Source organism: Anser brachyrhynchus, assembly GCF_964034855.1.
Source record: "Anser brachyrhynchus genome assembly, chromosome: 3".
Classification (NCBI taxonomy): domain Eukaryota; kingdom Metazoa; phylum Chordata; class Aves; order Anseriformes; family Anatidae; genus Anser; species Anser brachyrhynchus.
Window position 1 is genome coordinate 73,283,832 of NC_137696.1, and position 12,447 is coordinate 73,296,278.

Genomic DNA, 12,447 nt, shown 5'->3' on the forward strand with positions numbered 1-12,447 from the left:
TGTACTTTGTAAAATATTTGGAACAGTAAGTGTATTGTTAGAATGTAACAAAAGAGAAAGAATAGGGCTGCATTATGTAAATTCATAGGTATAATTATATGACTTAAAGAATACAACTCATTTTGATAGATTTTGAGGTTGTCAACTGCTAGTTTATGTAAAACTTACGGTTTCAACTCATGTTTAGGGTTTGGGCCCTATAGCAGATTAGCCAGTAATGAATTTCTAGTATCATAAGTCTGTAGAAGAGCAGAAACAGTCTGAGAACTAACTTACAAAGCTTAGCTGTTGTAATTATAGGATAGTTTTGTGTTTTTTTTCTTGTTTTGTTACTGGCATTTCACACCTAACAAAAGCAGTGTTAACTTTTTACACCAAACTTTGAAAATTCAGACTAATACTCTTTTATTCTAAATACTGTTTTTTTTTTCTTGCAAGTCAATATGGCGTCTGGTTTTTAATGAGGTTTTGATGTTGTCTTGAGCTTGTCTGTGATCTAAAATAATTTTATTATTATTCAGAACAGTCTCCTTTTACTCTGAGTATGTATTTGAAATCAGGCCATTCTTTTTCGGGGAGAAGAATTAAGAGAAGCATCTCATACCATCATCTTAAGCATTCTTTTTGTCCAGAGTATGCTTTTTAATGTTCTATAATAAAATATGAAATAAGCACTGTAAGAGCAACTGTTGGAATGCTGATTTTATGCTTACGTACATTTCAGGTAATTAAAATCCACTTTTCCCATAGGGTGGGAAGGAGCATGGTGTTCCAATACTGATCTCTGAAATCCATCCTGGACAACCTGCTGATCGATGTGGAGGACTGCATGTTGGTGATGCCATTCTGGCAGTGAATGGAGTTAATCTAAGAGATGCCAAACATAAAGAAGCTGTAACTATCCTTTCCCAACAGGTCAGTGGGGGCCTGTTATCCACAGGCACATTTATGTGCTTCCTTTGTTCTGCCTACTGATTTACCTTGGATTTAATGTTTTCAGTCAAGCAAAGTATTATGCAAACCTACAGTGATTCCTAAAGCTCTGTCACCTTACACTGAATCCTCTTGTGTCTTGCAGTCTAGGAGAAAAAGGCTGGGTCAGTACTGATTGAGTTAAACCTCTAGTGACCGATGATCCTCCAGTAAGGCTAATGGAAATCTTGTTATCGGGAAATAGTGATGCCTGTTTTACGCTTTTATGAGTTTAGCTGCAGCTAAACAATGTTTCTGATGCGCTTTGTGGTCTAGAATCATCTTGCTGCATTGCTTCCCATTTTCAGACAATTTGTAGGTTTAAATTTGTGAGAAAGCTTGCTCTTAGTTCCTGTTTAAAGAATTTACTGTTTAAATGCACTGGTACATAATGAAAAATTCAGGTAACTTTGGTAAATCTTAGGTGTAGAGCTGCATTTCTTTAATCATTAAAGCTTAATTCAGGTACATGCCCAAAATATTCAGCACAACTGTTCAGTAAAATCTACTTGTTTAAGTAATCCAGCTCATTTTTGTAAACCCGTTATGTAGTGGTGTATTAGTAAGTAAATTTGTAATTTTGATTACATTCTAGAGAGGAGAGATTGAATTTGAAGTAGTGTATGTTGCTCCAGAAGTTGATTCAGATGATGAAAATGTAGAATATGAGGATGAGAGTGGACACCGCTATCGTTTATATCTTGAGGAATTGGAAGAAGGTGCGAATTCAGGTTCTAATAGGAAAGAAGCAATTGTGGATGTCAAACCCTCACAAGGTAAACTTTCTAAAAAGCGTTATGCAATTTAACTCTGAAGTCTCACTATACAAACCAATTTCTGGAAAACACTGTTTTTATATTGTAAAATTAAACTTCTTTTAATTCAGTTGACCTGCTAGTAGGTTTTCAGCTCTATTGGTTGGTCCCTTACTCGTTGGTCTGTTTTACTTAAATAGAATTTCTGCTGGTTTTTTTTTTCTGATCATCTTTTCCCAATTATTCATATCTTTTCACAACTCTGCTTTAGGAGTAGTTAATTCCCCTTAAGCCATTATTTTGTTGGTGACTTTGAGTATGCTTTTTTAGATCAGAGGCATGTAGAAATAGTTCCTGTTTTCTTGTCATACTGTGTTTTAACAAAAGCTTATAAGCTCGTATTTTTAGTAAATATTTCAGTAAACTTTCCAGTTTCTGAAATAAATCTTACTAATCTGTGATTCCTAAGACTTGTTCTCTTCCTTAAATGTATTTTTTTTTAACTTGCAGTGTTTGATAAGAAACCAGGTATTGATGGACATGAAAATGGAGACCTGAGGAATTCAGTTGAAGCTCCGTTAGAAGATGCTGCACCCAAATTAAGCCGTTCTGCTGAGTCTTTATCCTAAAAAAACAAACAAACAAACAAACAAAAAAACCACAACTGGACAGATCCCATCTTTGGGAACAATTGATAATCAATAGTGACTGTTCCAAGTTGCATATACAAGTGTAGGTTGTAAAAGGAAGATTAAAAGTCAAAGGGACCTGTATTACTGTTGCCTGGATAAAAGGCAGTTACCTCAGGGCTTCATTGTGAGCAATTCTAAATGTGGAAAACTGTCTTTTGCGTGACACACAATAGTTACTTAACACATGGTATGTTAAATGAATTTCCTTTTAATAATAAGTACCAAAGCATGGGATTTCTAAAAATGATAACCTCAATACCTTCAACTTTTAATCTCATTGATGTCCCCGAGGAAGGAGAATAAGATGTGGCCATCTTCATTTGAAACCGTTTTAAAGGGAGAACAAGGTTCAGTCTGTTGTGAAATAAGCTTTGACTCGAGAAGGTGTGTGGGGTGGGAATTCTACTGTTGCATACCTGAGTTTTCCACTTGGGATTTTTGAGCTGTAACTTCAAAAACAAACAAATCGTTTTCTGAGAGTAGCAAAAAAAACAGATTTTACTTGAGCAAAGACCATCAAAACCATAATTGGACAGTGGAGTACTTGTTAATCGTGATCCTTCAGCCCATGATAATTTTATGGGTGAGATTTTTGGCATTATTGTTTTAATTAATTCACTGCCAAATTAAACTTGCTCTAAAAGTATTTAGACAGAATATTACAGGGTTTTACAAGCAAAATTTGCTTAAAAAGTGCTCACAGTTGTGTGCCCTTTGGCATTTTTTTCCCAAGCATCATCAATTTAGCATACATTCTTGAATGGATGTGGTTTCTGCCCATGTGGAGTTGTCTGAGTTGGTCATTATTGGCTTGAATTTAGGAAATGCTCAGTGTTTTTAATAAGTACTGGACATACTCATTTCACATGAAAATAATCTTTAAAGAAGTGAAAGTAAAGTGCACAGTGCTTTATAGGAAGTACTCACAATCATACAGTGTCTGGCCCTATCTGTTAATTTTGGCAGTTGTATTAACCTGTAATTGTCTTATTGTTGAAACAAAACATTATTCCTTTTGTAAGAGCAGTGTATCTCAAAATAGCTTTTAATTGGTGTACATCTAAAGGTTTGTGGCATGGTTGCAGATGGGAATGTCGAGCATGGTTTCTTGACCAGTTTCTTATACTCTTGTGTATCTGTAGATATACAAGAACTGAACTTGGAGATCTTTAAGTGCAACACTCTCCATATGCAAACTTTTGCATTGTGATCACATTTATTGTTTCAGCCTGCAAAGGCAGCTTTCCTGTTAACTGCTCTTCAGGCTGTTGAACTGTCACGTGAAAAGAGTTTGCACTTTGAGAGTGGAGCTTATGTGAGAAGGCATCTTTGCAAGTGTTAGTGTGTAGGACAGACATATATAGGAAAAAAACTCAAAGGCCTTTAGAGTAATATCAATTAATTTTACATTCAAAATTGTGATGTAGAACACAGTTACTTGTTTCTCCTAGGAGCACTATATATATGTTTATAGAAAAATCATAAAAATGTATATACTTTATTCGAAGATTTTGCTATTTATAAATCCCCTAACTTTGCTATTTACAGGATCGTTTTGTGTGCGTGTATGCATGAGTTCCATTCACTCAGTGGAATTACATTATTTGGTTCGTTTTTTGTAACAGTCCTTGTCATATGGCATATTGGTAAAGGCTTTTAGAATAGTCAAAGTTGTACAGTTTTCAGCACACAGAAACTAGTATTTAAAAATAAATCCCTGTAAAGAAGAAACAGGTCCCCAGACATGTTTCTTTCTTTGAAGCTTCAGAAATTTTAGGACACGTTGGCTACATATTAGCAGATAAATCCACTGCCATAACTCTGCATCCAGGTTTCTGTTTTTCCCACAGTTAGTAGGTGCACTGAGTAAGTGCATCCCACAGTAAGTAGAGTGAACTTTGAAACCGTCTGTGGCCTGGGATGTTCTGAGGATAGTTCAAAGCCAAGTAGTGATCTTGTCTTTGAAGATCATATCTGTATGAAATTTTGATGCGGTTTTAGGAAATGAGGCTGGTCCAACTAGTCTGATAACTTAAAAAATAATTTGCCTGTACAGTTTCCATGTATCTGAGGGAAAGATTACATTTTTTATTTATTTGTTCTCACTTCCTGGCATGCCTCATTTTCCACTTAGTCTTTTGATCTGTTTCAGCCTGAAGTGGGAGAATGTTTCTGGAGTTACTTTCCTGACATTCCTTGCCCACCTGTTTCTTATGATGCTATGCGCTTTTCTGTATCGTCTGGAAGTTGCTGGATCCTTTCTCTGTTACCTTGTCTATTTTTGACCTGTATATGAGATCAACAGAAGGAACAATTGCCGAGGAAGATGACTAGGAGTAGACAAATCAGGTAGCAGTAAATTATCACTGTACTTCCTTCCCTGCAGTTTTTATAATCTTTGTTTAGAAAGCCCTGAATGGGAAGACTTTGCTCAGACACTACAGCATGGCTGTACTCCACACTTCCTACCAGCAGATTTAACATACTGATTTACTGTAGTCATACTGAGATGCTTTGAGATTAATATTTAAACTGAGAAAAGTTTTGCAAGTTGAGATTTCCAGATTCAATGGACAAATGTGTATTTCCTCCTTTGTCAGAAACTGGAAGGTTGCTGATTCCCAGAGGTTGAATGAATTAGACTCGGAAGAATTTCCGAGGCAAGTCAGTATTCAGACTTCATTTTTATTTTTTAAAGTGTAAAACAGTTTACTGGTGTGTGTGTATATATATTTTTACTTCAAAAATAAAATAATATTCTAAAGAGAACGGTGCAATTTTTTAGTAGATAATTCCTTGCCTATTAAAAAAAAAAAAACTTGATTGAGACAACTGTATTTTAAGCTAAAGGTAGACAGTGCTTGTTGGCGTATGGGACCAATGTTAATTAAGAGCATGCAAGTTAAGGAAAGTGCTTAATGGCAATAAATTTAATTCTGATCAAAGACCATATGTAGTATTTCTTTGTAGAAGTGTGTTTGTGGCAATGAAGGTGGTTTGTATCCATCTCAATATATGTTAATCAACAGTTATATTAAATGAAATACAAGTATTGTATGTGTCCAAACATCCATACATGATTACTCTCATTCCTTTAGGAGGTATAACATTTCGCAACAAATGTATTCTATCCAGCTAAGCTGAATATATTTTTATTAGCCTGTAAATATTCTTCTGCGTTTCAGTGACTTCTGTACCGAATTCAGAATATTTCATTTTCTTCTGTTTTTATATATAAAACATAGATACCTAACCCTGTGTGTGATCTTTTTGTTAAGCACGTAATCCACACGCAGGCAAAAAGTTGACAAATGAGGGGAAAAAAAACTGCATAATGTGAAGTTTGACACTAATCTGGTCTTGGCCAGCAATGGTTAATAACAAATTACATTTTAAGAGTGAGAGTTATAGGACATGTCTCAAGAACCTTTTACTTGAGAAGCATTTCCTGCTGAATGCTTTTCAGTAAAAGAAAATGCAAAATTTGCAGTGTTACTCTGGCTGTATAAAAATACCATAAATATTCTGTAGCCTGTGGCTAAAAGCTACAAAGTCCCAAACCCGTCAAAGGATTAAGTCATTTGGGTAAAATTGTGGAAACTGCCTTTTTTTTTTTTTTCCTTTTAATTTGCTCTGCATTAGGAGTAATAGGCGTATTCTGTGTGTGGGTTGTTTGTTTCTTTTTTTTACCGAAGTTACAAAACATTTATTCTTAGTCCTGGTATTAAAATCTTTTTGCTCAGATTAAGAAGTCTGGTTTGTGTTAAGATTTTTTTTAATAATCTCTCACCTGTACTTAGTGGTCTTCCTGCCTTAAAGAAGCAAGTTCATCCAGAGCTGGAGACCAAACAGAGAACTCAAATAACAGATAATGGTATGGTAGTTGCGGTGAGAGTGTAATTATGGCAGTACTTACAGATGTATTGAGAATGTGTAAATAGAGAGACCATAGCGGTAGGAACCATCTCAGTAGACAAGTCTGAGTCATCTTGGATGAAAAGATGGGTAATGCACAATTGGTGAGAGCTAGAACTGTAATACTTAGTTTTTTAACCTCTAATTTTTAAAGGGTTTAGGTATGGGTGACAGGTAGACGTAAGGAACAGGGGAAAGGAGAGAAAACTTAACGTTGCTGAGGCGTAATAAAGCAAGAAGAGGATTAGAGGTCACTATGAACGAAGATGGAAACACATGGAAAGAGGAGTAAAAATATTTTTATGCCAGCTGGGGTGAAGGAAGACTGTTCAAAATGTCTTGGTGGCTGAGTGCCCAGCTGAATGACCTTGCTGCTGCCTGAGACTGCAGTGAACAGGTCCTCTGCGTTATTCTGTCTTCCAGAGATCCATACGTGACAGAAGAGGAACACATCCTGACTCAAGATAGGAGTATAAATTAAGTTTTTGCTGGCTAGAACCTCAGCCCAATGACTTGAAAATAAAATTCCCTAAACTATTTCAAACTTACCTTTTGTTCAGGCTGTGTCTTTTCCAGTGTGATGTGTTTTCCAGTTCTTCTGAAACTGGATGTTCTGTGGTTCGAGTGGAACCCAGGCACTAAGAAGGGGCAAACTTTTTACTGTCTTTGAAGGGAAAATGCTCAACTTTTTTTTTTTCTTTGTTCTGATCAAGGCAGTTGTTCCTTCATGTGCTTGAGTAGCCTTGTCTTATTTGCTTGTGTACCCCTGGTGAAGTAATTTGATGTCTGCTCCTGATGCCCACACCTGTGCTGCACTGGTTATAAACAGGGCTTTGAGGCCAAATGGATGAGTAAGGCTAAGCAATATTTTCCAAGAGTTTTTCATTTTTAATGGAAAACTTAAGTCACTTGGGTAAGTTTTTCACACACTACTTTCGTTACAAGCATCTAACTCAATCGGCTGTTGAAACTATCTGGTGTCTATTTGTCAGCCTTCTGCTGAGGCATGTTTTTGCACAGCTGTGCCCAAGAAGCTCAAACTCTCTGCAGCAGGTTTTTGCTTTTAACTTTCCACTGAAGATTGTGATCATGTCTCCCTCAAACAGTTTTTGGCACTTCCTATTTCTTTGTTTCCTTTCTGAATTGCAAAAGCATTGCTCTTAATCTTTGCTGGCAGCAAGCTGTGAACTACAGCCTGATCCATCTCCCTAGCGTTTCCCTTCACCAGTTGCGTAGCCATCAGCTCTCTGCTGACTGGTTTTCCATGGCTCAGACTCGAACAGGAGGGTGTAAAAACAAGCAAAGCTAAACTACAGACATTCACAGACATGTTGTGATTACCCATAAGAAAATGCGAGAAATCAGGGAGGCTTGGGAGACACCTGGTAATTTTTCAGTTAAGTCTTCACGTTGTTAACAAAACTCCTCTTGATTAAATCTCAAATTTCCCATCAAGTATCTCAGTACTTGAAAGAATAACACTTCTGTAAAATGGAATGGAGCAGAATGACAATTTAATGATATTTGGTATTGTCCAAGCGTTTATCATCATTTTATTTGGGGAATGAAAGGATTAATGTTCAGGCTGCTGATCCAGAGTAGATAATTACCCTGTTCACTGGGCTTATGCTTCTGGAAACGTTTGCTCCGAATGCTTTTCCTTCCAACAAGAAATGGGATGTCCCAGTTAATCCCTCTTGGAACAACCCGTGGGGAGTGTGCTCCTGTTGGTCTTCCATTTGCTAATGGCAGGTGATTTTCTTTCTGTGTTCTGGGTTTCATGCCAGGTTTTTCCTGGTTTAGCCTTGTGGCCAAAGGAGGTGCCAGTCTCCTGCAGTTTCTGATTTTGTGTGGGTCTGTTTCCAGGCTGGGTGAAAAAGGTGACATCTCTGGAGTGGATAAGTATGGACAGAGAGGAGTTGCATCTTACACTGCAGCATGTCTGCTGTGACAGCCTCGCTGGAACAGGTTGCCCAGCGAGGCCGTGGAGGCTCCCTCCTCGGAGACCTTCAACAGCCACCTGGACGTAGTCCTGGGCATCCCGCTCTAGGTGGCCCTGCTTGTGCTGGGGCTTGGGCCAGACGGGCTCCAGAGGTCCCTGCCAACTTAAACCACTCTGTGATCTCCTGGGGAATGTTTCTGAGGAGTCTTTAGATTGTGAAGCTGTATGTGATGAATTTGTTTAGTTCTTAAGTGGTGTCTTTCATCAGAACAGGATGTGCTCGTTTTGTTCTACTGACACAAGGAGTAAGTACTAAGATGACTTGTGAGATGTTACGCATCAGGCTCCTCATTAGATTTTATATGCTCATTATATTGGTTGGTTGTCTCTTTTTCATTTTGGTGATCTTGGTAGCTTCAACTCCTGGTTAAGCATTAGATGCTGGCTGCAAGTGTGCAAGCTGTTGTGTTCTCTGTTTTGACGCTTGTTTTGCAGTGCTGCTGTGGGTTGTCCATACTGATCCTGTTATGAGAGCAGAGCCTTTGGGCTACCTCTGCAAAGGCACCACCAATTCCCCCCAGTGTTTCATTTATATTATTCGTGGTTGTGTATATCCCTTTATGAAAGGTTTCCTGGTTGGAGTTATGGCTTAAACACTTCAATGCACCTCAGCTGCTGGGCATTGGCAACTTTGGGTTTGAAGCTGGTGACTGGACTTTTTATAGAAGGATGCTGCTCTGGTAGATGGGGGTTTTTGTATAGTTGCCAAATGAGTGTTACTGAAGAGTTTCCTATTGATTTGATCTGTCTTTTTGCCTATTTTGTTAGCACCTGACCTGTCAAACTCACAATGGAAGTGAGGTGTCATAAGAAAACTCAGGGAGCTAGCAGAAATTTTTCAAATTCATTGTGCTCTTAAGGTGATTAATCTGGATCCAGGTAACCCGTTGCTAACTTTGAAACTGATTTTATTTTAAAATGAAAGGCACAAACACATGGAATGGAATAATTCAGTTGGAGGGGACCTACAAAGATTAAGTCCCAACTGTCGGACCGCTTCAGGGCTAGCCAAAAGTTACAGCATGCTATTGAGGGCATTGTCCAAACCCCTCTCAAATGCCTCTTGAACACTGACAGGCACGGGGCATCAAACACCTCTCCAGGAAGCCTGCTGCAGTGTTTAACCACCTTCACAGTAAAGAAATTTTCCTTAATGTCCTGTCTGAACCTCCCTTTGCACAGCTTTGTGCCATTTCTATATTGGCAAGACTGTTAAGTCTCACAGTAACTTAAAGTAGTTGTCTTGAGTTCTCTAATTAAATATGAAAGTGTAGTTTGGGCTACCTCAGTTTTATGCTGTTGTCAAAATCAAAACTTGTCTATTACTTGGTAATTCTAATTTGTGACCAGAATCCTACACGTTTTTAGTGCTAAGTATTTGCACTTTTATTTAGAACCAGAAGGGGGCATCAGCTTCCTTCAAATCGTCAGCATTCACGAGACTGGGAGAAAGAGATTTTTTTTTAAAAAAAAGAAAAACTTCAAAATTGTATTTATTTATGTATTTATTTATTTATTTTATAATTGTTGTTCTTTATACTATTTCTAGTAACGTTTACTCTTAAAAGAGCAAACATCCAGTCTAGCTAGCATCCTTGTTGCAAGCGCTTTTCAGGCGACACAACTTACAGTAAACATTGTTCTCTACATCTGTGCAGTATACGTACAAGCAAACTTGAATACACACACACACACAAAATTATAATTTCATATAGCTCTGGATTCATGATTTGTTAAAGACTGCTTAAATATCTCCACCTACTACTTTAAAAACGAGTGCTTTCTTACAAGCACACATGCGAGCAGTGAAAGTTTTGTTCCGTGTTTGTGGGTGGATTAAACATCTCCAAAAGAAGAGGCCAAGAGCACTGATAAAACCCAAAATGACTTATTGGGTCGGTCTGTAGACTCTCCTGCCTGCACTTTGCCAGTGCCTTTCAATCATGGTGTGCAACCAGCCTCGTCACGTTCCTGGCACCTTTGCTGGGACAGAGGCTGCCCATCACGTCCAAACGTGTTGAGATTTGGCAATGAGGAGAAGCAAAAAAAGGGAGAAGAACATTACATTTTGCTCTTGTCTAGTTTCAGACTGAAGGTTGTTTTTTTGTTTGTTTGTTTTGGTCAGGAAGAGAGAGATCTGTTCACACTGACCCACCCATCATGTTTTCTCTACCACTGTTGCTTTCCAGCGACCGCCAAATGGTAGAGCAGTTCCCAAACATGTCTGTCATTAACCAGGTGATCAGTGAACTTATCAGCCAAATGTTCTTTTGCATAAAATATTTATGTCCTTGATGCTGGTCCTTATATAGTGAAGTGACTGTACTATAATGAGGGGGGATAAAGTGTGACTTAATCTGTTGGAAAGTTAACTATGAACTACGGACTCTAAAGGGGTATCTTTATGATGCCATATCCCAGGCATGTGTAAGATAATAGAAAAGTTATGGCGGCATCGTTACCAAAATTATCAGTGGCTTTGTGTTGCAAGTGTCAAAAAGGATGTGTCCTGTCTTTTGTGACACAGTGCTGTATGCAATTAGGTACATACGGAAGAGAAAGTAAGAGCTGTCCACAACCTTTTTACATCCACATATGACTCTAATGTTTCCATGTTACAGGCCTACTTTATCCAGGTCGCCAGATTCAAATTTTATAAAACTGTCTGTCAGAGCAGATGGTGTCACTTAAGGATAAAAAGCTTAGCCATAGATGTGAAGAAAAGCCGCCTCTTCACGTAAGGTCTGCTAGCGCGTCTTAGGCTTTATCACCTATGTCTTCTCTCCCTGCATGACAGAGAGCTTCTAACAGGTTTGTGATTGGTGTTCTCAAGGACCTTTATGTTTTTGGGTGGGTTTGATTAGTTGATACAGCTCTGGACAAGTGGCAGCATATCTATCTGTCTCAGTTTGTCCATCTGTGGAATGGGTTGCCTGGGCCAAAGAAGCTTAGACGTGCAAAATACATTTGGGAAGGCTGAAGGTTCTCGTATGTGCCCAAGGCATCAAATTGTTCAGACCAATGGCTTGGTAGTGGCTAATGTAACTTGCTGTCTTTCTACAGCCTGTTGTCCTCTACAGCCTGTTGTCCCCTTCTTTTATGGCCAGTGTCACCATCTTCTCTGCTGTCTGTCACTCCTCATGTAGCTCTTTGGGAGACTTCTGATAAGCTCCCTGTAGTGCGTAAGGCTTCAGCCACTGCTGGATGTTTCTGTATTGTTTGTGTTAAATTGTTGCTAGTATTTCTTTGATGGCTAGAACTTTGGCATTATTTCTTGTCTACCTACTAGAGAAAAAGCGTGTTTTTTTTTTATGGTCTATTATTGTCTGTTAATATCTGATCCAATTGAGAGAACTTTGCAGTCTGAGTAACTTGTTATTTTGCAGATTTTCTCACTTCTTTTACTAGCTCAGACTCACAATAGGAGTCTGATATATGCTGGATATTCAGAGTTATTGTTCATCTTCAGGTGGGCAGATAATGCAGATCTTTAAAGGAGCTTTTCCAATCAGGTCTGTTAAAAAGTTTGTATCTACCCAAAATTATGGATTCCTGAGGTCAGTTCTGGATAGTGGTCAGGACATGGGAGCCTTAATTACAGTAGTGTGTCACCTACGTGGGCTTATATTTTTGGTTATGCTGAAAAATGATGTTGTGCTGTAACTTAAGTTGTCTCCTTCCTGAATTTCTCTTTCGGATACCTCTGTCTGTATAAAAGTAAGTGGGTTGATAATCTCTTGGATGTCACGTGGACTCTTGGTAGCGGTGTTGCTAGTGGCTAAATAAATAATGAATCAACTCAGCCCGAGACAACAGCTTACTGAATAACCTCTGCATACAGTAAATGGAGGATGTTTTTCAGGACTTACTTTTTCAGGACTTAACGTGATGCCAAGCCTAAACAAATATGGTGAAATTTGAATGAAAATCCTCCAAATTCTCATGTCCAGACTATACAATGAGATAACACAGAAAGGCAGATGTTAGGCGTCCTCCTTATCATTTACAACACGAGTTTTCCCCAACTAAGGATGTCTCTCCTCTTGTCTTTATCTAGTTTAGAAACACTTTGACCCCTTCTTGTATGCCCTTTGTAGCTGGTAGGACTGTA

The 12,447-nt window shown here is 38.3% G+C and overlaps 1 protein-coding gene across 2 annotated transcripts in view; it reads left to right on the forward strand.

The window, feature by feature from the left end:
• GOPC (golgi associated PDZ and coiled-coil motif containing) overlaps positions 1-5,366 on the forward strand; it is a 28,425-nt gene extending 23,059 nt beyond the window's left edge. For both annotated transcript variants that reach the window (XM_080588110.1, XM_080588111.1), the window contains 3 exons: positions 751-915; positions 1,568-1,748; positions 2,238-5,366. In XM_080588110.1, coding sequence (XP_080444236.1) covers positions 751-915; positions 1,568-1,748; positions 2,238-2,356 — 465 coding nt within the window. In that variant the 3' untranslated portion in view covers positions 2,357-5,366. The remainder of the gene's footprint in view (positions 1-750; positions 916-1,567; positions 1,749-2,237) is intronic.
• Positions 5,367-12,447: the final 7,081 nt, after the last annotated feature.